The sequence below is a fragment of the Meles meles genome, chromosome 9 (assembly GCF_922984935.1).
Source record: "Meles meles chromosome 9, mMelMel3.1 paternal haplotype, whole genome shotgun sequence".
Classification (NCBI taxonomy): domain Eukaryota; kingdom Metazoa; phylum Chordata; class Mammalia; order Carnivora; family Mustelidae; genus Meles; species Meles meles.
The window spans coordinates 41,298,726-41,325,199 of record NC_060074.1 but is presented as its reverse complement, the minus strand read 5'-3'; the positions used below and the strand labels follow the sequence as shown (position 1 = coordinate 41,325,199).

Genomic DNA, 26,474 nt, shown 5'->3' with positions numbered 1-26,474 from the left:
CTTTATACTCTTTATACTCTTCCTGGGAGCGGGCCGCTCCCACCCCCACGCCATCCTGGCAGCCAGTGGGTTCCCCAGGAGCCCCAGGTTTCATGCCCAGGTCTTCAGCCACAGGGTGATGGTTACAGGGTGGGGGCTTCGACCAAAAGGCTGTCTGGGTGTCTCCAACTGTCCTTCCACCCCAGCCCCTGGCCTAGCGAGTCAGCAGGCTGGTAGCTGGTGTTTCTGTGAGGAGCAGGAAGTGTGCCTGTGGGGTGAGGGGGTCCCACCTAAGGGCGGTGAGGAGCTGCAGTCGCAGCGGGGCCCCTGCTGCAGGGCGGCAAATAGCTGGTTCCGTGGCTGCTAAGAACACCGCTCCCTTGAGCTTTGCCTTAACTCCAGGCCTGGTGTCGGTGAAGCCGAGCGGAAACTGAGCGGGCTGAGGTGGTGGGGACAGCAGCCCCGGCCAAAGCGCCCTGGAGGTGGGGCCCAGCAGCCCCCACACTGGCCCTCTAAGTGCGGGCTGGTCCTGGGCCCACAGGCAGTACCAGTCACTCCTGAAGGCTGGGAGCTGGAGACCCACAACGTGGGTGTTGCTTACATGTGTTTATTGTTTCCAGAGCAAAGCAGCGAACAGGTTATAAACGCCAGGAGGAACGTGCGCTGAGGACAGCAGGTGGTGATGGCGGCGTGTGCGTGGGAGGGGCGTGATGACATCAGCGGAAGTTGGCTGGCCACACGGTGCCTTAGCGTCCACGAAGCTGTGTGGCCTTTACTGCTGTTCCTCGTCTATGCCAACTCCTTTTTTTTTTTTTTTAAGATTATATTTATTTGGGGCACCTGGGTGGCTTAGTGGGTTAAGCCTCTGCCTTCGGCTCAGGTCATGATCCTGGGGTCCTGGGATCGAGCCCTGCATCGGGCTCTCTGCTCAGCAGGGAGCCTGCCTGCCTGCTTGTGATCTCACTCTCTGTCAAATAAATGAGTGGAATCTTTAAAAAAAGAAAAAGATTTTATATATTTGACAGAGAGAGAGACAGCAAGAGAGGGAACATAGCAAGGGGAGTGGTAGAGGGAGAAGCAGACCTCCCACTGAGCAGGGAGCCCGACTCGGGGCTTGATCCTAGGACCCTGGGATCATGACCCAAGCCCAGGACAAACGCTTAACGACTGAGATACCCAGGCACCCCCTATGCCAACTTCTAACTGGCCCCACGAAGTCCCCTCTAGTCAGGGGGCCAATCATCCCATCACCACCACAAACCCCAACAAGCTTTTCCTCCCCTGCCTGCCTCTGCAGGCCCAACAGCCTAAGCGTCTGTGGCTGAATGTCAGGAAAAAATGCCACACAGCTGGGAGCTGAGTGAGAAAGGCACATTTATTGGTCACGCAGACAGACACACACGGGGATGTGGGGTGCGTACCCATTTTCCTGCACTCACACTTCTGGATTTGATTTCCTATGCTAATTCTGTATGTCAAAAAGCAACATGAGAAAAGACATCGCCAATCTACTCTCCTAGTAACCAAGGAAGCAGGGCCAAAAGCCACGGAGTTTGGAGAGAAATGCCTGCACTGTTCTGAGAGCTGGAACTGAGAGGCCTACCTCCCTGGCAGCCCCATGGGAGAGTTCGGCTTTCAGGAGCGCCAGCAGAGACTTTTCTACGAGCACAGTAAGTGTTGGGGGGTTTGGCTCCAACCGTGGCCTGGTGATGGCTGCCCACCTCGAGGAGGGCCCGGGAGCCTCTAGCACGAGTCAAAGCCGGATGTCTCCCCTGGAGCAGGAGCTGATTTTCCTTCTCCTTCCGACTAAAGAACTGAGAAGGCGGAGAGAGAGCCCTTCTCTCTGCACCAGCTCTCCTACAGCCCTGGGGCTTTAGCTAAAGCAGTTGGCGTCACTGAAGCTAGACAGGGCCAGGTTTGTTGTACCCTAAGTTAACCACTCACTCAGCTCCCTAGAGCCCGAGCCCTGTTTCACTCCAGAAGGCACTGGCCTTCATTTTTAATGCTTTGTCCAAACCACTCAGGACACACACGTTCTGAACTGGGCGTCCGGAAAGTGGTTTTGGTCAGCTGAAGAAGATCCAGCTCGTGTTTGTAACGCACTTAACACAGTACCTGGCACGTGGTCAGCGTTCCAGACACACAGCAGTTATTATTATTAATATTATTATTATTGTTTTATATCTCCACCTGCGAATCAGAGCTTTAGTTCCGTTCTTCAAAATGATGACCGGAACAAGGCTCATGGGTCCCAAGTACCAAGATCAAGCTGGGGGCCCAGGTCCACTTTCCCTTCCACCCTTAGCACTTGGTGCCAAGTTTCGCAGTCAGGACACTCTGTTGGCCACAAAGAAGCTAGGCCCTCTCCTGAAAATTAGGAAGCCCTGCACCAGAAGCTAGGTAGGAGGAGCCAACAGGGGGTCCTAGGAGAAGGTCCGAGTGGCTTCACGCTGTTCCTCTGGGCTCCGGTCTTAGTGGCAGCTCACCAGGGTCTTTACTGTGGGACAAGAACATAAGACCGTCAGTGCCAAATTCTCCACCAGGCCAGACTGAACTAAAGGTGCCCACGTCCCTACATGCTGTGGACTAGATCAGGCTTCCTTCCACATGGTGGCGAGAAGAGCCAACACACTGTTCTAAGTGCTTTCCATATATTTCAGTACATATGCACATACATCATATGCATATGTGGTAATTAAAGTACATGGGAGAAATAAAATATGCAATGTAAAACATAATAGTTTATATGTAGGTTATAACGTAGTAATAATATATAATGAAATTTCATCCTCCCTATAGACCTATGAGGCAGATTCCATGAATAACCCCCTTTTTACAGATAAGTAAACCGAGGCTCAAGGCACAGAGCCAGGAGATGGGAGAGCTGGGATTCAAACCCAAGACAGTCAGGCTCCATTGGGAGTTTGTAAGCACTCTTAGTTTTGCTCAAAAAGAAACCCATTTTATAGGAAGGAATGGGATGGTGCATCTGGAGTCTCTAAAATATTGGGAAAATTTTAATGGTAATGGTAATTTAAATTTTAATGGTAATGATGATAATGCAAGGTAAATGATCTGGGCTCTTTACTTAGGGAGCCCCGAGTTCCTATAGGGCAGACCCCAGAGGGCTCAGAGAGTTTACCCCAGCGCCTCATTTAAGTCTTTCAGTGTAAGAGCAGGGCCTTCGGGGACAGACAGGCGTTGGTTCAAATCCTGGGATCTGAACAGGGACCTGGCTATCATATCACACTCATGCACACGCCCAGTGCAAGCCCCTGGGCCCGCAGGGGTCTCCCGCGCACGCGCTCACATGCACGTGCTCCCAGTGTACCTGCATGGCCGCCCGGCTGAGAGGGGCGTCCTCGGGCCGGTGCTTGCCGTGGTGGGGCAGCTCTGCGTTCTCGCGGTAGTCCCGGCTCTTGGAGTGCTGCAAGTGCAGGACCGCGGGGCTCTTGACCGGGAGGGGCGGCCGCTGCGCCAACGGGGGCGGGGGCGGGGCCTGCGGGCTCAGTTCCGATCTGGACGGCTTGATGGGCCTCTTGGCGGGCACCTGGGCGTGGAGGCTGGCTGGGGCCTTGGCTTTCCCCTGGCTCTTGTCCCCGCCCGCTGGCCGGCCCTCGGCAGAGGACGAGCAGGTGAAGGAGCGGAGCCGGGGCGTGGGGCTGAGGAAGGGCGTGGACGTTGGCTTGCCTGTCCCCTTGGTGCCCTCGGCCTCCTGGGCTTTGGGGAGCAGGATGCTGGGCGACACGATTCCTGGGTCTGGGCAGGGCAGGGCCTCCTTCCTCAGCATTTTGGGCGATTCCTGCTCTTTCCTGGGAAGCGGCTTAGGGAAAGAACTCACGGACCCATACAGCGGGTTCTCAAACATCTCCGGCTTGGTCAGCTGTGCGTCCTCTTGAGGGGAAGGTTCCGCGGAGTTCTTGCCCACGTCGCAGGACCTGAGGGTGGCAGAGGGGAGACACGGAGAAGCAGCACATTTGACGAACGGCTGCTTCATCCAGAGGGGGTTTTCTTTTGGGGTGATCAGAACGTGTGGAGCCAGAGGGAGGTGGGGGTTGCCCAACTTTGTGACTGTACTGAGTGCCACCGAACTGTTCACTTTAAAATGGTTCCTCTTGGGGTGGGGGATGGGCCAGATGGGTGACGGGTATTAAGGAAGGCACTTGTGTTGAGCACGGGGTGTTACAGGTAAGGGATGAATCACTAAATGCGACTGCCTGAAACCAATTACACTGTCAACTAACTAGAATTTAAATAAAAAATTTTGAAGAAAAAAAAGCATCAATAGTGATTTTCTTGGAGTTTCATACAAAAGACTTCTTTCAATTTACGGGAATTTCACTTCAACTAAACAAAAATAAAAAATGAGAGGAGCAGGTACTGTGGACTGAAATGTTGATCTCACAGGTAAGCCTACTTCTTGCCTTGACCGTCGCAACCGTAAAAGCTGTTGACACCAGAGCACTAGTAAGCAAGGGGGACGTCACTGAAGATTTCGCAGGAGAAAGGGGCAAAGGAGCTCACTAACGTGCCCAATACCAAAACCACCTCTTCTGTCCTTGTCAGAGAAGCCTGCCCTCCACAGTCCCTGCCCCTCATCGCCGCCAAAAGACCTCCTCTACTGGAGTCCCCCCTCCCTGCGGAAGCAATCCGCAGCCTCTATGTTGTCTCTAGCAAATTCTATCCTGACTCCCAGGAGAACAGAAGCCTGCAGGGGACCAGACCCCCTCAGTGACCATCTGTGCTCTGTGAGGGCCCCAGCTCAAGGAGCCCCACTTAACAGATATGTCAGAGCCCCCCTATGTGTGAGCTGTTGCCCCAGGCACAGGAGGGGGTCACGAAACAGACAATATCTGTGCTCAGGGGTCCCGTGCTCCCAATTCACATGGTGTTCTTCACACAGTCCTCTCCCTGGAGAGCTCCTGGGGACTGTGCTTTCCTTCCTGTCCTCACAGAGACCTGGGAAAGAAAAAATGGTGGTCGTGCTGAAAATCGGAGGGAGCCTGGAGAGAAATGAGCCAGCACCAGGAAGAGAAGCCCGCAGGGAGCCAGCAGGCCTGCCTGACGCTGGCTGCGCAGGATTTCCAGGCTGCAGCTCAGAGGAGGTAAGAGCTGCTTTGTTTATGTGGTTCCGGAATTACTGCTGCTCTGATGCAAGGTGATTTCCTGCTGAGCGGATTATAACCAGGAATGGGAACACATTTTACTTTCTGACCAACAGCACAGTCTCCTGGGGGAGTGTTCTGGGTTCTGCTTTCTGCAGAAAAAAAGGGAAGCAGGTCCCTGGGGACCCACCGCAGTGTTGGGGCAGTGACGCCTCTTACTGATGGAATGTGCGCTGAAACACTGTTGCAAGTTGCTGACCAGCCAAGGCTAATAGACTCTTCAGGGACTAGGCGTGGGCTCAGGGGACAGAGGCGTGATGTCATCCTCAACCAGGTGCCAGTGAGACGAGAGGACGTGGGTGTGGGGGAGGCGAGCCTCAGGGACATGCCAAAGGGAGCTTGACTGTAGACTTGGTGTTTTTGCTCATTACTCTTTGGAAAGACCTAGAAGTAGCTATATAACCAGAAATGTTGGGGCCTTTGAAAGAAGACTTTGGAAAGCTGTCCCTGCACCTCAGGCCACCCTCTGCGTCCCTATCTTGATCCTCAGAGACCTTTGCTATGAATTAGTGTAGGGAGGAAAGTGCAAGAAAGTCCAAGTAGCACTGATCAGAAGTTTCTGATGAAGAGGCAAGAACTAGGAAAGGAAAATCATGGCCTGATTCCTGACAGCCCAGTGAATGAGACCAGAGGATTAGGGGCAGCGCCAGGAAGAGGCCCCGCGGTATAAGCATTTTGGTGATTCCCAAGCTCCTTCTCTGAGAAAGAGAGCAGGGAGATGGAAGAAAGTTATCTCTTCTGTCTGAGAGGGGAACTTCTGCCACTCCTAGAGAGGGGAAGTCTTGTTGGGGGTGGGGGAGACTGGGTGGGGGGAACCACACAAAATTTAAAAAGTCTCTGACCACAGGTAACGAGAAACCAAGTCCCATAAGCGGCCATGGCTGGGGAATGAGTGCACCAATATCCAGGACAGAGTTAATTTTTCTGGTAAAATAGCCCCACTTCTCAGATTCCAGAGTCTTCCTTTCTAAAGCTTCTAACCCCACTCTGGGGCCTCTTGCATAAGAATGTCCCCGTTCTGAAGCTGTCACCTGTGGAACCAGAGGGGACACATTTCCACCCAGTTCCACGCCATGTGCTTGCCGTGTGCAAGTCATTCAGCACAAAGATATGCTGACTTTGGGAAGTTACAAACATTTCACTTCAGGAATCTCCTTGTTCTGAGATGCCTGGGTGGCTCAGTGGGTTAAGTGTCTGCCTTCAGCTCAGATCATGATCCCAGAGTCCTGGGATGGAGTCCCACATCCGGCTCCTTGCTCAGCGAGAAGCTACTTCTCCCTCTGCCTGCTGTTCCCTCTGCTTGTGCTCTGTCTCTCTCTCTTTCAAATAAATAAATAAAATCTTAAAAAAAGAAAAGAAAAAAAAGGTGCTCTTGCATACACACTCTCTCAAATGAATAAATTTAAAGATTTTATTTATTTATTTGACAGAGAGAGATCATAAGTAGGCAGAGAGGCAGACAGAGAGAGTGAGAGGGAAGCAGGCTCACCGCTGAGCAGAGAGCCCGATGCGGGACTCGATCCCAGGACCCCGAGATCATGACCTGAGCCGAAGGCAGCAGCTTAAACCACTGAGCCACCCAGGCGCCCCTCAAATGAATAAATTTAAAAACCTTAAAAAAAAAGAATGATGTTTGACAATGCTTCCTTCCCTGGCTCCTCAGACAAGACAGACACCAGCACTGAGGAACACAGTGACCTCACAGGAAGCAAGGTCTGGAGCAGTCCCCCTTCAGTCATTCCAAAGACAGAGACCAAGGAATGACGAAGCTAGTGATACCTGGTCCATCTCCCATCACTATTCATTGGGATCTGCACTTTTAATTTCCCAGTTACCCAGTGCTTACTGGAAAACTCACAGGGCTCCCTATCTGGCATTTCCATGAGGTGCTCACAGATGGGTTCACTTGGGATGTGGCCCCTGTGAGAAGGGGCTGTGGCTTTGGCTGCACGGCCTACTCCCCTACCCCCCACTGGGTCCGTCCTGCTAGCCCACGCTGCCCTGACTGGTTCTAGATACAGGTTGACTTTCTCTGGGTTCCTGGCCTTTCCCCACGTTTCTCAGCCAAACCCCTTCTCCTGCAGGCCAGCTGCTCTCTTGCCCTTTGCACTCCCCCATGGCGGCTGTGTTTTCTGATTGGCCCCACAAGGAGGGATGGAAAGATTGTGGATGGGAACAGGAACCTTGTAGCTGAAAAGGCAGAGGAAGGAGGAAATCCCCACCTGTTCCCTGAGAGACTGCATGAAGTTTCACTAGTTACAGAAATGTATTTCCAATAAATAGAGTTTTTATGGGAAGCTGTTTTGTGGGGGGGGGGGGGGCAATATCTTTACAATATTATTATTTTATTTTATTTTATTTTTTTAGAGAGAGGCAGGCAGAGAGAGAGAGAGAGAGGGAAGCAGGCTCCCTGCTGAGCAGAGATCCTGATGCGGGACTCGATCCCAGGACCCCGAGATCATGACCTGAGCCGAAGGCAGCGGCTTAACCCACTGAGCCGCACAGGCGCCCCCAATTTTATAATTTTAAAAAAGTCTTTCAAACTTATACCAATAGGGTAGGACATGGAGATTCCCCAGGCGTTTTTCGAATGCCTGCTGTGTTCTAGGCCCTGAAGAGGAGTCGATGGTCACAGTGGACACACAACCCTACTACCCTCATGTAGCTTCTAGTCTAGAGTTGGGTTCCCTGGTGGTGAAAACCCAGAGAAGGGAGAGGGCTTGAGGAAGAGGACACTTACCTTGACTCCTGTGTCCTGGGGCAAGGGACCCGCGTTGCTGTCGAGGATGAAAACTTCTTCGGGGATACGGGTGGCTGGGAGGGTGGCGTTGGGGGGCTGTCTCCCTTCCCGGGCCCCAGGGAGGAGTCCTTGAGCGGCTGGTCATAGCTCCAGGCTGTGGGCTGCTGGTCAGGGGACAGGGACTGCTTCATGTGCCCAAAGGGTACCACCCCAATGTAGTTGGGGTTGATGATTTCAGTGACGCTGGAGCTACCACTCAGAGGGACCCTGGTGGGGAGAGACACCTGAAGTCACACCCTGAAGATCCCTTCCCTCCTCCAGCTCAGGACCATGAGGACAGTGTCCTCTGAGGTCCCTTGGGGCCCCCCAGGCCCTCTGCTACTCCTTCACTTTTTGGACAATGAACTGATTGATTCATACAACAGAATAGTTACTGAGTGTCTAGTAAGCAGCAGGCCTCAGGCCGGAAGGGAATATGGGCGTTACCATGGCAGGCCTGGTCTCTGTTCTCATGGGATGCTTGATGGATAGAGGCTGGCGAGGCCAGGCTGAGGGGAAGCGGGGAGGGCAGGGGAGGGCTGGGGGGTAAATGAAGGGCTCCATCTGGGATATGTCAGCTTGCACATCTGTGTGAGCATCAGAATGGAGATGGCCACGCAGGCATTTGGAGGCGAGTGGGAGGTCACAGAAGTCAAGGCTTAAACCTCAAATGTGGGAGGGGGTGGTTCAGCCTAACGCCGTGGAGGGGATGGCCCAGCCCTGGCAGAGGTGACAGGAGTTCGTGTGGAAGGGGTGGGGCAGGCATGAGGGAGAGGGCTGGAGGGACAGGTGGTCTGGGGACCCAAAGGAGGGGATGAAGTTGGGCTCTACACCAGTGTTAGGGATTTCGCTTCGGCCAACTGGCACCAGTTGCCCCTGGTGTCCCCTCAGCAGGCAAATTGCCATGGAGCCTGTGACCCCGCCATCTGGCTTGATTCTAGGGCTTGGGACCACATCGGTGAGCCGAGGTGACGCTGCTGTTGGGGACTGCTGTCCTCTAGGCATAGAGACTTCAATGTCTGCATTATTTCCAGTGCAGGCTCTGTCAAGAGCAACTTGGGTGTATTTTCCTCAATGATTTTTTTCATTGTAACAGGATGGGGCTCCTTGACCACAGAGCCATGCCTGCTGCTGTCCCTGGCTCCCAGGAGACACGGGAGCCATTCCCTCCCTTCAGTGTCTCTCTGCTAGGCTGAGGGTGCCTAAGTCAGGGCTGCACCAATTTTGCCTTGGTTTCTCCAGAATCTGACACACACCAAGGGTTCAGCCAATGTCAGTGAACTGTTCTTTTTTTTTTAAGAGACAGCGAGAGCAGGGGAGGGGCAGAGGGAGAGAGAGAATCTTAAGCAGATACAACGCCCAGCGCAAAGCCTGACGTGGGGCTCCATCTCCTGACCTCGGGATCATGACCTGAGCTGAAATCAAGAGTCAGACACTCAACTGACTGAGCCATGCCACGCGGGCACCCCCCGAACTCCTTTCTGACATGGAAGCATCTCCCACGCCTCGCACAGGCACACCCGCATCCCTGGAGCTGGGTGTCCTGGGCCTGAGCTGCCGTTCCCTCTTCGTTCTTGGTTTCTCTGCACTCCATTCGTCCTCTACTGGGTCCTGGGTCTGCAAAACCATGCTAGTCTGTAGGGAAACTCTGGCCGCTCCCCCTGCTCTACCTGTTGGCAGGTTCCCACTGCTTCATGGGGTCGTGGCTGGTGAGGCTCTTCAGGGACTTGGGCCCACTGGATTCATCTCGCTCAGTCTTCACAAAGTCTGCAAAGAAAGAGCCAATTAAGAGCCCGTGAGGCCCGGTGCCTAGTTTGGGCAGGATGGCAGCCGAAGCGGGACAGTGACAAACGGCTGGCAGGGCAGTGGGCCTCACGCTCATTCGGTGATTGACTTGTTATGTCTGCCATGGCTGCAGAGGGAGGAGAGGAGGGAGGAGAGCTGGCATGTGTGACCCAGAGTTATCATTTTATGGGACATTTTCAGCTTGTTGATGTCACAAGGGATAGGCAAATATTTCTTGGTGGATCCGAATAAAACCAAGAGAAGCAGGGGCTCCAGGAGAGCATTTGATACCAAAGTCCACCCAGTTTAAAGGGAAGGCAAGGAATCTGGAGCAGACTCCTTACAGAGCATGAAGCCCAATGTGAGGCTTGATCTAATGACAACCCTGAGATCGTGACCTAAGCTGCTTAACCAACTGTGCCCCCCCAGGCGCCCCTCAAGCAAAGAGGTTTTAATTCACAGATACGACTACAGACAGCATGTTCATTTCCAAGTCTTAAAATTTTAGGCAGGATGCTGAGAAAATTAAATTTGAGTCTAAACACTTCCTCATGTTCCCTATTAGTAGGGTCTCTGGGCCGTTTCAAGATTCCCCAGAGGATCCGTAATGGCTCTCATCTAAGAGATGAGGCATCTACACCGGCCTACTGGGAATCAGCAGGGTCTCCCCTGGGGACAGACAGGAGCTGCTTCCCCAAGGCTGGGATTCCACAGGGGGTAAGACAACATCTCCAATGAGTATTTATTCCCGAGTGTGGCTGCACGGGTGTCATTTCTGAGAGCCACAACAGACACCTCCTCCCAATGGCTAGCAGAAGGAAGCAGGTGTCGTTTTACAGGACACAGAGATTTGAGGTCAAGTCGGAAGAGGTGCTGGGGGGCTGGTTGGTGTGTTTGATGTGTGAAACAGCCTAGAAGGCCCAGAAGCCCTGGGAAGCACCATGAGGGCAGGGTGTGCACAAGTGTGTCCCCGTGTGTGAGCTGCACAGCACATGGGCACGAGGAAGAACAGGGGCCACACGGGAAATTCTGGAAATTCTCAATCTCAGCTGTAGCCAGTGCCTTCGCCTATCGCCTAGAAAGAGCTATTCGGGATTGGGCAGGTTTCCTGTGTCATCTTATCCTTCGGTGGAGGCGCTAACAGGGAACGACAAGGCCTAAGAGCCTAATCGAAGACAAGAGAGAGCCCCTGGAAATTCACAAACTTCACATCCTAACAGATGGAAGGTGACTGGGGTCCAGGAAGGATGATGTGCAGATTGTGGGGTGGTGTGGTTCTACAGGGAAATTCTGGAATCAACCCAGAATTGGGCCAAATCGCCTCTCATACCCCTTCCAATGGTAGATTTCTGTTCTGAGGCCACAGCAGAGAGAACAGTCAATGGCTGGGCTGAGAGACAACTCATTTCACCCCAGCAGCACTGAAGAGGGAGCTGGGGAGTGGTCGTGCCTACTTACCGTACAGCTTCTCCCTCATCTTGCCTTGGGAGGTCTGCAGCTTAATCTCCCCCCGGAAGTGGCCCGTCATCTCTCCATGGTGGGTGAGGGGTGTGTAGATGGGGAGCTGAGTTTCCGTGGCCTCTAACCGTAGAGCGATGCAGCCCTCACCTGGGGAGGTGGGCACAAGGGTCACGTCAAGAGCCTGCCTTTTCACAGGAGAACCTGTATTCAGCCTGTAAATTTAACTCCCTCACCCCTTTGAAACAATGGCCAAGGCAGGGATTATCAAATTAACCTCTTGGAGCAACTTGGTAAAACATTTCAAACCTTACAGTGAAATGAACTACATGTGGATTAGTTGATGTAAAAAATAAATAAATAAATAAATAATCATAGAAAATCCAGCAGAAAAGCAGACTTAACTACTAATCTGATTGCGGGAGGGGAATGATAACTTCCCAGGGTTTGAAGCAGTGTAAGAAATGGCAAAACAGACTGACAGATAAGAAGATACAAAAGCTTAAAACTTCTGCACAGAGGAAAAAAGGAAAATGGGAGAGACTGACAGCTTCACAAAGAGGGTGTTTTACCTGAAGCCCATGAGGAACGTCTCTAAATCAAATCCCAGCAGATAACTGGGCACGTAACCCAAGTAGGTATTTCACATAAAAACAACTCTAGGTTGATTTAAATACATGGAAATGAATTCAGTCTTCCCAGCCATCCAAAATGCAAATGAAGGCAGCACTAAGGGACTCTCTCACGGATGGGAAATTAGCAAAAAGTGGAAGGAAGATGCCCAGTGCCAGCAAGGATCTGGGGACCCCTGGTCACTTGGACATAGCAAGGTCACCATGGCAGGACACAGCCTTTAAGGCAATCAGTTGGATATTGAGTGTCAAGAATCACCAGCCTCTTTATACCCTTGGACCCAGCACACATGGGAACTTATCCTCAAGAAACGCTCCAAAAGAACCAAAGCTATAGCTGAAGGAGGATAACAAACACTCACAAAGATCCATCTCAGCTTTACTGATAACACGAACAGAAACAGCCGGAAGGAAGCCCATGAAATATTAGGGAGCCATTAAATGCCGCCATCATGGAGGCTGTGTGGGAGGAAGATCCTGGAAAATGTGTCTCACCCAACCTGTCTCTCACTGGGTGAGGGAAGCAGAATAGAAAACGGAATCCCTAAGATGGTTATAAATATAGAAATCTATGTATGCCTTTGTATGAGGAAGTATTAGACCAAAATAAAAATGGTGGCTCTAAGTAGGGGATGAGACTGTGGGTTGATTTTTTTTCTGTTATTATTAGGATATGCTGTTTATATGAACACCAGGACAAAAAAAACAGAGGAAGAAGAGAGTTTTTGAACAAGAAAACGGAACCATCCTTCCTGTGTGCCTGTGGCCTGCCACCAGAGGTTTAAAGACCTTGACTCTGAACAGATCCCTTCTCTGCCCGGGCACAACGGACAGACCCTCCCCAGCTAAGGCCAGTGCAATCCCTAGGTTCTGGCCTCCCCCCGCCCAGGCTCAGAGACCCTGTTCCCAGTGCTGACCAGGAGGGTGGAGGGCAGGATTCTGGAGCTGGGTTGCCTGGGTTCCAGTCCAAGGCCACCTCAGTGGCCATATGACCTTGACCAAGTCACTTCATTTCCTCACCTGTGCAATGAGTATAGCAACCGTACTTATATCCCAGGGCTTTTGGCAGAGCCTGAACAGTGGGCAGCCAACACACACGGGCACCTTTGTGTCTACAGCCTCTTCCCATGTCCTGCCTTCCCTGAATCAGCATTAAGCTCCTTCAAATTCTTCCACCGAAAATGAACACCCTCCCCGGACCCAGATTCACATTCTTGCCTGTCTTATGCAAGGAGCTGCTCCACCTGGCACCTACCTCCAGCCACTCTCTGGCCACCTGCTCCTCTCACCCTTGTGTTCTAGTCACACTGAATGTACCACGTTCCAGGGTGAACCAGACACTGGGCTGGAGCCAGGGACCGGCTGAAGACAATGTCACAGAAGATGATGTCTCTCTAGTAGGATGGCTGGTGTCTGCCCAGTAGGGGCCCTAAGCAATGGCAGACAGACCTAGGTTCAAACTAGGGCTCAGCCAATTACTCCCTGTGGCCTTGAGCAAGTCCCTTAACCTCTCTGAGCCTCAGCTTACCCACCTACTGATTGGGAGACTAGTATCTGCTTTACAAGACCTTGTCAGGATCAAATAATCCTCAGTAAAGCACCTGGCTGAGAATCTGACACAGGAATGACCCAATAAACAAGAGGTGTCGTGGCTGCTGGCTCTTCCTCCCAGAAGCCCGAGGGGCAGGAAGGGTGACTGACCAGTATCTGTCCCTCTGGCAGCGGGAGAGGAGAGGCATGAGAGTAGGACGGTGGGCTTCCCGCGATGGAGATGCCACCGCCTCCCTACCTCACAGGCCACCAGCTGAGAGCAGGTGTGGCGCCGACAGCGCCCGTCTGGGGACCCTTACCGTAGGATTCGTCGCTGTCGGAAGACTTAATGCTAATCAGGATATGCTGGTCCAGCAGGTACTCGGGGTCAGAGATGATGGGTTTCAGCTGCACAGGGAAGGCCGCAGGGTTAGAGCTGCTCGCTGGGGGACGGGAAGGGAGAGGCTGCCAGCCCAGACGAGGGGCGCGCCTGAGCAAACAGGACTGCTGGTGTGCTTATTTGAATCAAATTTGAATTTCTGCTTTCCATGTCCAAGATAGTAGGAAGGAACCACACATCCACCCTCCCAGGATGCAGGGTTCACTTCTTCCCTGTCTCCCTCCGATCATACTGCACCCCAGGAGAGAGCTGGACCCCAAGTGTGCCCCACCCCACTACTTTCCTCTCCTCCTTCCCCCCCCTTGCATACCCCAGCATCATGGGGGCGGGGGCCAGGCTGACAAGAAAGAGGTAATGGGACCAGCAAGTGGGTTCAAATGCACTCCCCACCCCAGGTGGCACTGTAGGCGGTACACAAGGCCTGCCCTCCATCTGGACTGCAGGGGAGCCCCCGGGGTGTTCTGCAGGCTGCTGGAGGGTGGCTCAGCAAACGGCAGGCACAGATCCCGGGTTCCAACCTTGTCCCCCTCCTCCTGTGGCAGCGAGGGACAGCTGGCTCCCAGTTGCCCTGCCGGTCTGGCTCAGGGCACATTTGTGTCAGGTTTTGCCCAGGGGAGAACCCGAACCTCAGCAGTGTAGGGCCGCACCCGTGCAAGCACAGGGAGGAGCTTCATGTGCGCGCCCTGGTCCTCTCACTGACAGGGACGCTGAGGAGTCTGATGAAGAGGTCATACACTGCTCCAGGCTGGCCCTTCCTTCCCATCCAGATGCCGAGAGACCCCTTGTGCCAGCCTCTGGGGGCCCTGTTGCCGGACAGGACGGACTCTATCTCCATTCCGAAAATTTCCAGAACAAATGACTGGAAATCACTGTGGGCGCTTGCAGGCACTCTCGGGCTCCTGAGCCACAGCAAACGCTCTGTTCACTGACTTGTACTAATGACTGGCTCAAAGTTAGACCCGGGCTGGAAGCTGCAGAGGCAGGAAAGGCCGCCCTGTCAGGCAGCAACAGGAGCAGGCTGGCGGATATCTGACCAGAGAAGGTCTGTGAGGGACGCAGTCACCATAGTGGGGGTGAGGGTAGAGGGAAGGGAGCCTTGGTGGGACTAGAGAAGGCACAGAGAGGGCGCCATCAGGAGAGGGACGTGTGGAGGATCAGGGAGCAGGAGGGGGTGAGGACCTCACAGCACATGAAGCGAGAGTGAGGAGGGGGCCTGGATGCTGAGGAGCCTGGGCTTGTTTCAGGTTAACAGCTGGGAGTAGACCAGATAAAGAGGGGGATGCCGGGATCAGACGGGCATTCTAGAAAGATCCATCAGGCTTTGGGATGCCTCAGCAAGAAGGCGGGTGGGATGGAGACCCCCTCGGAGAAAGCACTGGGGTGGAGAGGAGGGACAGAGGCAAGAGGAGTAGCAGGTGTAGGCAGCAGTGAGGCTGTGGGTCAGAGGTTCCTCAGAGTCCCCTGAACCAGAGTGGGATACATGCGCGATGTGGACAGGGGGACTGCCGTCTTTCCCAAGTTGACCCAAGGAGCAAATAAGCCATTTGGTTGCTGCGTGGGGCTGCCGAGAGAGGAGGAACAGAAGGGTTGAGTGGGTGGGTAGGTGGGTGGGTGAGGCGGGAGGTCACTTTGGAGCCCAAAGTTGCCAGGTTGCAGGTAACCTAAAAACAGCTCAAGTATGGGAACTTCTGACCTAGGTCCTGGCCTTGTGGAAGACCCGAATTAGAAGTGCTCCCATATTAGGAGACTCTGCGATGTGGGTATCTGCCTTCTCATGTGCGGCCCAAGCCTGGGTTCCAATCAACAGTGCCACTGTGGGTAGCCCAGCCCCCTAAACTGCCCATGTCCCACTCCAGCCTTAGGAGAGGATGGGTCCTTTTACCTGTTTAAGGCCATTTTTAAAGCATCCCTTGCAGTTCCCCTCTGAGGGAACCTTCCAGGAGAGCCTCTGGATACGTGACAGATCTGCCTGGCTGTGTCCTTTCATCTGCGTACCCTTCCCTCGCTGTGTGACCGAGAAACAAGGTCCTACTCCACTGCGCACTGAGCAAGAACACTCGGGAAGGCCCACCATCAATTCAACATCTCAAAAGCTGTTTGGGATCCCAGGGGGGAAACCATTTTTTCTTTTCGGCAAGAAAGATCAATGTGCTCCCACTAAGGTCTGTCTATGTGTTTTCGATTCCACCCCCTACCCTCATGGGGTCATGGACATGTCAAGTTCTTTCTGAGTCCAGTGTTTGGATAGGAGCCAGTGGACTCCCCGCTCTGCCCCTTCACTTGATCCTCCAAGCTGGGGCTGAGCAGGTAAAAGGACACTGCAAGAGTGGGGAGGGGTCAGGGTCACAGAGCCCAGGGCCTGTGTCTGTCACTGCAGCTGTGTGATGGTGAACCAGCCTCTCTGGGATCTGCTTTAGTTTCCTTCTTTGAAAAGTCACATGTTCGGACAAGCCCATCTCTAGATCTCTTCCGTGATCCATTATGGGAACCGAAATCCATTTAGGAATATTGGGGCCCCTGGGGCCAAGCTCTGCCTGGCTACGTCCTGTTCTTGATTTACCTTTGGAAGGGTCTCGCCAAACTTCACCACCAACTCCCCTTCACTTCCTTCTTCATTTTCTCCTTCCTGACTCTTGACGAAACCTGTCAGAGGACAATAAGGCTGGTTTTCAGAAAACAGAACAAGAGCCAGACAGAAAAGCCTCCTGGGGTTGCCCCATCCAGACCAGTGGAGATAGTTCTCCCTCTTCTATCTGTAGGGGCCACTCCTGTTTGGGAGTCAGGCTTGCGGGGGACTCTGTTTTGGTGCAGGGGATGGTCATTTGCCAATATGGTTGAATTATTTTTAGGAAAATCTAAGAGATTCCCCTCCTTTTCAGCTCTTTTTTTTGCAACAAACCAGGCAACAAAGAAATCATCACATCACAGGCAAAGAGATTAGGAAACATGACAGCTCGTCCCACGCCACTCAAGATAGCAGCCTTTTGAAATGCTAATTTGAGCTTCCTAATATGCTGTTTCCATAGAAATGTATGCAAATGTCTTGATAGTTTATTAAAAACACCCGCATGAAAATCCATCATTTTTGGAAGTGCCTTGCCCCTGCTTGGTGACCGGGACCCTAGAAACTTCATGGAAAAGGTGGGTCTGTCGCCAAGACTGAGCCCAGGCTGGGTGGGAGGAGCCAGGGGAGGGGAGGGGGGGGCAGTACATCTGGATTTCTGGAAGCAGTCGTCATCCCATCACAAGATGCCTCCTTGGTTGGCGTTGATTTGGCCCTGCACCCCCACCTCCAGACCATCTCAGCAAAGGGAGCTGGAAACCACACAGATCTCGCCACGGAACAGCTTTAGACAATATGCCTACAAATGTCACCCAGAAAGCGTGTTTGCTAAACACAGTTTGTGCTAACTACTGCTGGCTGGGAGGAGGCTGCCCATCTCGAGCTCATTTGGGGACACCCCAGACAAGCTGAGAAAGCTGCCCCGTCCCGCAGGAAAGAGCAGAGGACCCCAGGGGAAGAACAGGCCCCCCACTGGCCTCCTCGAGCTCTGGACCTTCGCCCAGGATCCTCTGGTTGGTTCAGAGCCCCAGTTGTGGGGGGATCCCCAAGTGGGTTACACTCTGCCCTGAGGGGCAAGGAGAGGATCCAGTGGCTCGGTCACCTAGACAGGTCCACATGACAGTGGCTGTCCCTGTCTCTGAGGCTGCAAGGGCAGCATCACAGGCCAAGGGGGTTGCCCCCTGGTAACTGAACCCCTGAGCACTCCCCTCCCAGGCCCCCCACAAGCCCATCTGTAAATCCTTCCCAGAAAGAGAGATGTGGTGCAATGCACCGTCGATGAAAAGGCACTTACAAGAGTCCTGTCTGCCTGGCCAAAGGCAGCTCAAGGCCCACTTACTCTCTAAGCAGCTCGAGTGGAACTCCAGGTAGAATTTGGTCTGGGACTTGGTCTTCAGTGTGGCGAAGCACCTGAGAAACTCAATCTGCCCTTGGCTGTCGACAGTGCCGGGGCCTGGAGTGGGTGACAAAGGGATTTGGCTCCACAATGTGCCCAGACATAGAGCATTTCCAATCAGGCCCCAACACCAGGCTCCAGGGGCGAGGTCTGGGTTAAGGCGAGGTTTCCCCTGAATCCTACTACCCACCCTGAGCATCCCTGATGATGGGAACATCCAGGCCGCGGAGAGCTGGGTGGAGAGAGCAAAGTGTTCAGGGAGCCAGGAACCCGACTCTCAGCTTTGCCGCTGAACAGCGGGGGCCCTGGCAATGCCCTTAGCCTCTGTGCCTCAGTGTCCCCATCTGTTCTGCCTGAGAGAGCTTGTATAAAGTCTCAATGCCTCGATACCCAAATCTGTCTCGTTTCTAAGTTCAGGTAGTAAGGGATACCAACTCTTCCTTCCTCAGGCCGACTTCCCTCCACTGCTCCTTTACCCCCGTTCCCACCCTTGCGTCTGGCCCGTCGTGGCATTCGCTGACAGGATGCATCGGCAAGCGTGCTCAGGCTAGCCTTGAGCAAGTCCTGCCTTCCAGGTAAACCCCGAGCCACGCGACAGCCAAGACAGACGTTCCCGTCCTCTCTCCCACCCAGCCTTTCCTTCTTTCCTTTCTTCTCCTTTTTCCCAGCGTTCTTGAGGAGGAGCTGGCAAATGTAATTGTACATATTTAAAGTGTACAATGTGATGATTAGACACACATGTACACTGTGAAATGCTTACCAAGATCAAGATAATTAACACATCCGTCACCCACATAATTAACTGGGTTTTTTTTTGCCTTTTTTTTTTTTTTTTTTTGGTGTGGTGGAATGCTTAAGATCTGCTCCCAGCAAATCTCAAGTGTATGATATTGTGTTACTATTATTATTACCCAGGGTCATCATGTGGACTATTAGCTCTCCAGAACTGATTCATCTTAGAACTGAAAGTCTGTACCCTTGGACCTACATGTCCCCATTTCCGGCCCCCCTCAGCCCTTGGCAACCGCCATTCTCTCTTGTTTCTATGAAATTGGCGGTTTTTTCCCCAAGATTTCCCACATAAGTGATATACCATACACCTATGGTATGTTTTCTGTCTGGCTTACTTCATTCAGCTTTCCTCCATTTCCTTAAACCCCACAGCACCTAGGCCGGGTTCCACTTAGGATGCTCGATCCAGGTAATGGGTGTTTGTGAGCACCGTCTGGCGGTGAGTCCCAGTGGAGGGAGGGCAAGCCTGATGTGCTGAAGGTCCTCACTGAGGGTTGATGACATGAGCCACCCCATTCATGCCGCAGGAGCTCAGAGAAAGGGGAGATGGATGGGAGCCCAGGGAGAGATGGAAGGTTCTAGAAAGACAGTGCCCAGAGCTAGCACAGGTGGTGGACTAGGGGTTATGTGGAGAGGAGAGGTCACACTGCCAGAGCAGACATTAGGCCCAATAGCATGGGGAAGAGTGTGCTAGAAGACAGTATTCTAGTCTCCCCTCTAACCCCAGGGCATGAAAGAAACAGCAATACAGGCTTTTCCTGCCTCCATTGTCCACCCCCCTCCCCCACCCCTCAACCTTCCTCAATTAGCCTGGACTGTCTGCTGAGCACAGAAGTGGGGGGTGATCAGAGGCGGTGACAACATGGCTCCCCAGTCACCTAGACCCAGGCTGGGCATGCCACAGAGAACACCAGGCCCTTGCTGGGACAAACAGGGCCTGGTGAGCAGGGCTGAGCTAGGTTATTTGAAAACATACCTACAAATCTAAGTATTATTTATTCCAGCATTTCCCAGATTCAGTCATCCCATCCCATCCTTACAATGTTTACTGTCTCCACATACCATGCACCCACACTAATACTGACTTAATATTTTCTTTAAATAGACTTCTTGAACTTAGGTAAACATATTTAAATAAGAAAGTACATCACAAGACTAAGTGGAAAACCAGCCCTGCTCGCCTTACACAGAAGAGACAAATGTGAAACGTATTACCAATAAATGCATTACCGATCAAGGTTCATCCATGTCCCACCCAGAACTGTCTTTGTTGGCAGACATGCCACACCCTGGACAAATACTCATTTACTCAATTTTGAAGACTGAATTAAAACTGAGGCTTAAATGCTGACATATTTGCTGAAGAGCCCAAGAACACGCTCTGCTCTGAAATCGTGATAGAGCTTAGAGGCAAGGAGGGCCCCTGGATGGAGTGTGGACGTGCCTGGAATGATGAGTCTCCATCTACCGGAGACAATGGCCTGCTGCAACAAGAAGGCGGGAGCCCAAGGCCTCCTGTCTTCATGGAGAACCAAGGGACAGATGCTGCCTGCCACTTACCATTCTTGGAGACAAACTGGGAGGTGACTCCTGCCTCAAATGTGGCAAAAACAGGGCTGTGGTCACTGGTCATGATGTCACTGGTGCTACCTGCAGGGGAGGGAAGGCATTTCTAAGCAGGGAAGGAGAAACCCTTCTGGTCAAACCACGGATGGCAAACTCATGGCAGAAATCAACCTCTATTGATGGAAGCTTCCAGAAGTTTCACGGTTTTGCACGTTCCCCTGACCTTCCACAACCCTGCTTAAAAAGTCTCAGTGGAAATGTGTGGCACTTTCTCTTCCACAGCAAAAATGTGCCTGAGCTAGTTTTTCCTAGAGACACGAGTTTTTAAATAGATCATGGGGTGTGAACCGTGGAGACTTTTCTGGTCTTGGCACTTTGTTGCACTGATAAGCTCATGGCCCAAAGCAGGATAGAGATTTAGGTCACCACAATGCCTCCTAGGACTGGGAGAGAGTAGAAGGCAAGAAAGGGTAGACATGAAGTGTAGATACCTCTTTTAAGGAACATGGGGCTTGGAGAGAAGGCAGCAGGGCATGTTTGGAGGGTGTATGGGAAAGAACGTTCTAGAGATACTGAGTTCCTATAATAGAGCTTATGATGGAGCCATGTGAAGATGTCAGGGCTGGAGATTTCTCTTTGTGTTTGGAGTCATGATGTTAGATGGAAGCAGAAGCCACAAGGATGTCTGGGCTCCCAAAGGGAGGCACACGGGATGGATGGCCAGGCCACACTAACCAATAAGGGCCAAAGAGAAACAGCAGAGGAGACCAAGAAGGCAGTAAGACAAATAAGATCATTTTCTATAAACCTCCTATTGATCATCAAGAAAAAGATAAACAACATCCTAGCCTCAACCAACCAAAGGAGATAGGCAGAAAATTCTAAAAGGAATACAGATGGCTAAGAAACATGGGGAAAAATGCTCACTGGCTCATGACCATCAGAGAGACAACTGAAACATCGAGTCAGAATGAAGGAGAAGGAGAAAAGTGGGGGAGGAGCTGGGGCTGGAGAAGAGGGCCCTCACTCCAGAGGGTAGAACAAGGTTAGCCGGGAGAAGAGGGGGAGGACATCCCTTCTCTGAGACAGGAGGGCAAAAGGTAGGAGAGGCACCAGCCCACGTCACGTTTGGATGTGGGCAGGAAGAAGTCAGGGAGGGTCCAGTGGTGCCTGAAACAGGAGAGGATTGGAGTGGCGGGAGTCTACTGAGCACGATGTGGCAATGGAAGGGGGAGTTCCAGAGAGAAGTTAACAGGTGGACAGGCAGGGTTTGAAAAATGTTCTTTACTATATTTTATGTCAAACATAAAGCATTAGCACTACAGTGCCTGTGCCCTAAAAACTAGGAGGGCGATAGGGACCTTGATGTAACCTCTGTAACCACAGCTTGTATGACCCCTCCCATAGTGAGTCTGGGCCTAGCTATGTGACTTCCTTTGGTCAATAGGACATTAGCAAATGTGAGGCAAGCAGAGACTCAAGAAGTGCTTCCACATCTGGGACCTGCAGATGTGGGATCCCTGGGACCCGGAAGAAGCCTGGACTAGACTGCTGGATGATGAACAACATGGCCAAGTTACTACCATCACCTTGCTGACAGCCAGCCAACTAGCCGGCCAGCCCATCATCTCGGGGGCGGGGGTGGGGGCTCCTGGCCTGAGTGTGCCCAGCCAACACCAAGCAGAACGGAAATGAACAGACCCAAGGTCGACCCAGAGAACTGCAAGATGTCAAGTTTCAAGATTATTTGTTACGTAGCCATAGGTAACTGATACATCCTATTTATGCCAATCACCGTTAAGACCCAAGCTCATGGTTTACCCCGCTTCCTGAGCTTTGGACATTCATTCCCTTCTTTCCCAATTTCTTGCTCACCCCCAACTCATTAAACCCATCCACTGCATCCTCTAGCATTCAGGGAAATATCACTGGCAAAATTCCCTACATTTTCAACTTTGCCTTCATGTTCTATACCCAGTCCTTCCTGGAAGATATTGTAGCCTCTCAAGGAAGGACTGATTTTCGGGTCCCTCCCTCCTAGGTGTGTCCAGAGTGGAAATGTGTGTCCTCCCTGCTCCTCAATGCCACTTCCAGAGCAATCTCCCTCTGTTTTCCTAAAAACCTCCACTGGGGAGCTTTTGTGAATGCCAAGTTTAGGTTCGAAAGGCAGTAATGGTACAAGCCAGCCATTTCCCCCTGAATCTCTGCAGAATTCCTGTTCCATAAGGCATCTGGTGGAATCTTCCAGAGATGAGAACTGGCAGGACTCATGGAGTTGCAGGATGTGGGAAAGAAAAGCATCACTGAGAAATGGGATGGTTAACGGTGGGAGGGATATGGGCCTTTGTAGGTCCTGAAGGCTGTGGCTAAGGGTTTGGGATACCTTTCCGCCTATCTAAAGGTGTGACATTTGTCTTGGGAAGTCACTCCTGGGAGATAGAGCTCAGGTGCTAGGAGAGTGCACATGCATGCCTTCCCAGGGCTCTCACTCCGGTCCCTTCTGAGCAGCAGGAGGCATGCACACGAGAAAAGGAATGGACATCAGTTCAACCTGGTGGGACAATGGTCACCTCCAAATCACCTGATTGGGGTCACTGGGACTTCTCCCATTTTACAGACAGACAGACTGGAGCCTGTTAGTTCCGGGCACCCAGACCTCCCAAACTGCTCCTCACCGTAGGACTGACACACCACGTGCACCAGCGGGTAAGATTTCCAGAGGACACGGTCACACCAGGAAGGCAGGTTGTACTTCATCTGGAAATCAAAGTCACGAGCTTTGTAAATGCCTGTTAATTCTCTGTATCTAGAAATCAGTGTAAGAAGAGGTTGACTTGTAAACTCTGTAATCCTTGAATTCATGTGCTGTTGGGTCATGAGAGATTTGCCCCATAGGTGGCCTTCAACCCATTTCATTTACCTTAAGTCCTCAGTCCTGAGAGATTGGGTTGAAAGTGCAAGTTGTGGGCTTCACCTGGGTCAGTCTGCCCACCCACGCACCTACCTGCCGATCCACCATCCATCCATCCATCCATCATCCATCCACCTACCTGCCCATCCACCACCCATCCATCCATCTATCATCCATCCACCTACCTGCCCATCCATCATCCACCCACCTACCTGCCAATCCACCGTCCATCCATCCATCCATACATCCACCTACTTGCCCATCCACCATCCATCCATCCAACCACCATTCATCCACCCATCTGCATATCCACCTATACCCATCCAACCACTCAAACAGTATGTATTAAGACAAGACCTCTCCAGGGGCACCTGGGTGGCTCAGTGGGTTAAAGCCTCTGCCTTCAGCCCAGGTCATGATCTCAGGGTCCTGGGATGGAGCCCTGCATCGGGCTCTCTGCTCGCCTGCTTTCCCACCGCTTCTCTGCCTACTTGTGATCTCTGTCAAATAAATAAATAAAATCTTAAAAAAAAAAAAAAGACAAGCCCTCTCCAGGCTACAATGGAGAGCAAGATGCTCATTGAGGGATTGATAGACAAGGCAAACTGACAATATCCTTTATCCCTTTAAGTTCTAGCTCTTTCTCTTCTGCCTATAAATATAAAGGTATTCATTCTAACAGAGCCTACCCCTCCGATCTCTTGCAGTTACTTTTCTCTTTTTCCCAATTTTCTTTCCAGAATGTTCTACTTTCATTGCCTCTACTTTGGGACCACCCATTTCGTTTTTGGTTTTTTTTTTTAAGATTTTATTTTATTTATTTTTTTAAAGATTTTATTTATTTATTTGACAGACAGAGATCACAAGTAGGCAGAGAGGCAGGCAGAGAGGAAGGGAAGCAGGCTCCCTGCTGAGCAGAGAGCCCGACACGGGGCTCGATCCTAGGACCCTGAGATCATGACCTGAGCCGAAGGCAGAGGCTTTAACCCACTGAGTCACCCAGGTGCCCCCCCATTTCGTTTTTTAAACTTGAGGTGCAACTTATATAAAGAGTACTCATTTTAAGTATATAGCTCGAGTTTTGATATTTGTACATACTCATTTAACCCCAACAGAGAGAGAGAAAAATCTCCCTAACCTCAAAGGTTCCCTCATGTGCCTGTGTCCATACTACCACCTTGCAGAGGTGAACACGATCATGCCTAATGCCTCTCCTGACGCATTCTGTCTAACCTTGAACTTACAAATGGACTCGCTTGGTATACATTGTTTGAGGTCTGGCTTCTTTCACCCACGTTGTTCCCTGAAATTCACTTGCCATCTGGGTGTGGTTGTATTCCACTGGACGTACACACCGCATTTACCTAGTCTACTGTGGAAGTTAGTAGGGCTCTTCCCAGTTTTTGGACGTTGTGCACGAAGCAGCAATAAACATACTCATATCTCCCTTTTGGTGAACACAAGTACTAATGCCTCTGGGTCTCCCCCAAAGTGGAATTCCTGGGTTCCAGGGTAAGCACACACTGTTGCCAGCCTGTTTCTCTTAACACTGCAGTTCTCAGCACTGGCTGCCCCAGGAAATTACGGGCGGAGCTTTGCAGATACGGAAACCACAGCCCACCCCTGGGTCTCTTGCATCAGCCTTGGGAGATGAGGCCTGGACATCCGTATTTCTGGGAAGCTTCTCCTGGCTCACCTGCACACGCTTGATAAAGAGCCACTCTCATCCACCCCCAGGCTGGATTTCACCCAAGACTATGCAAACTGCTTATTTATTTATTTATTTATTTATTTTTAAATATTTTATTTATTTGACAGAGAGAAATCACAACTAGGCAGAGAGGCAGGCAGAGAGAGAGGAGGAAGCAGGCTCCCTGTGGAGCAGAGAGCCGGACGTGGGGCTCGATCCCAGGACCCTGGGATCATGACCTGAGCCGAAGGCAGAGGCTTTAACCCACTCAGCCACCCAGGCGCCCCGCAAACTGCTCTTTTAAAGTCCACCCAACCTTCTGGACCACATATCCAGCTCCTCGTGCAGGGCTCACGGACAGGGAACATGTTCTCCTAGACTCACATTCCACATGGGCGACTGCTAATCCTGACGGTCTCTCACCCCCGGCTTCTGGGATGCCCAGCTGCCTGGTTGGTCTGCCCACCCACCCACGATAGCATTCATGGCCTGCCTCCTCCTCTCACCTCTGTACGGGAATGGCTCCCAAATCTGCACACAGCCCTTCCCTTTGCCTCTTCCACTCACTTCCTGCCAACGTCACCTACGCCGGGAGATGTCCGTGTTCTCGGCACACACGACCCTCAAATCTATGACCCAGCCCTGGTGTCTTTCTCTAGCATCACCTAATATTTTCAATTGCCTTCTGGATGTTTCCTCTGAGGTCTTCCACCAATATTATACACTAAGTCTGAAGACAAACTCTACGTTCCGATTTACGCTTTTGTCTACGGCAATCAGATCTATCAACACATCCTGCTTTCCTTTGCTTCTGCTTTGTTTGTTCCTAGTTCTGACTCAGGCTCCAGTTTCTCAGCAGGACCCAGCACATGGCCTCCTCAGAGGTCCCTGGCACCCTCCTCACCCTCTCCACATACGCAGATCCGCCTTCTCTGCCTATCACTGCTGTGCTACCAGCCCCCAGTAGAACTTTCAGTGGCTTCCCTGTTTTCTAGCCAACAGGTCAAAACCTTACCTGGCATCTAGGGCCTCCCTCCCCTCAGCTCAGCCTCTATGTCCCCTGATACTCAAGTCAACCTGGACATGCTCTCAGTGTCCCCACATATCTCCATGGACCTGCCCAGATGGTGCCAGAGGACCGTAGCCACACAGCAGCCTGTGGACGCCCCCCAAGCAGGTGTCTTGCCCTGAAGGTCTCTCAGTCTCCTTCCTCTACAGCAGACCTGTATCTTCTCTCCTCCTCTGTCTGGTTTTCTCTGTTAGTCCCTGCCTTGTTCTGACATCACCCCCTCGTGTGGCCTGACCCTCCCTCCTGCACTTCTCCACTTGCCCTGAGACCTCAGGCAATGTTCAGAACTGTTTTCCATTTCCTTAGGCCTCCAGCAGCCCCAGAAGCTCACCATTCCACACCTCTAAGCCTCAGGGCTTCCTGAGAGTCCCCTAGAATTTCCTACCTCCGTATCTGTTCCAGCAATTCTTCCAACTGGAAATGGATCAGCCCCCCTCAGCCCTCATCCTGTTCTCTTATTGACAGCCAAGGTGTCCCTCACAGCACCACAAGTGGGCCCTCTTTGAGAAGACTCTCCTCATCTTTCCTTGCCCTGATAGTCATATCCTCATTAGGCTCCTCAGTGCATCTGGAGACCTCATATTCCATCTCTGATTAGTTAGCTGTGTGTTTGTCTCATCTTTCCTTCTATAAACTCCTTGGGGCTCATCTTTGATCTCCTACCACCTAGGAGAATATCTAGCTCATCACAGGTCATCAGTAAGTACCTGTTGAACAAGAATGAATGAAAGCTTTATTGCAGCTTCCCTCCAAACACTG

The 26,474-nt window shown here is 52.0% G+C and overlaps 1 protein-coding gene across 2 annotated transcripts in view; it reads right to left on the bottom strand.

Annotated features, from left to right (window-relative positions):
* Nucleotides 1-1,336: 1,336 nt before the first annotated feature.
* Nucleotides 1,337-26,474, bottom strand: part of INPP5D (inositol polyphosphate-5-phosphatase D) — a 113,137-nt gene continuing 87,999 nt past the window's right edge. For both annotated transcript variants that reach the window (XM_046018780.1, XM_046018781.1), the window contains 10 exons: nucleotides 22,721-22,802; nucleotides 20,040-20,129; nucleotides 17,631-17,744; nucleotides 16,289-16,371; nucleotides 13,649-13,736; nucleotides 11,167-11,316; nucleotides 9,594-9,690; nucleotides 7,885-8,151; nucleotides 3,311-3,917; nucleotides 1,337-2,476 (listed from right to left, as the gene is read on the bottom strand). In XM_046018780.1, coding sequence (XP_045874736.1) covers nucleotides 2,474-2,476; nucleotides 3,311-3,917; nucleotides 7,885-8,151; nucleotides 9,594-9,690; nucleotides 11,167-11,316; nucleotides 13,649-13,736; nucleotides 16,289-16,371; nucleotides 17,631-17,744; nucleotides 20,040-20,129; nucleotides 22,721-22,802 — 1,581 coding nt within the window. In that variant the 3' untranslated portion in view covers nucleotides 1,337-2,473. The remainder of the gene's footprint in view (nucleotides 2,477-3,310; nucleotides 3,918-7,884; nucleotides 8,152-9,593; nucleotides 9,691-11,166; nucleotides 11,317-13,648; nucleotides 13,737-16,288; nucleotides 16,372-17,630; nucleotides 17,745-20,039; nucleotides 20,130-22,720; nucleotides 22,803-26,474) is intronic.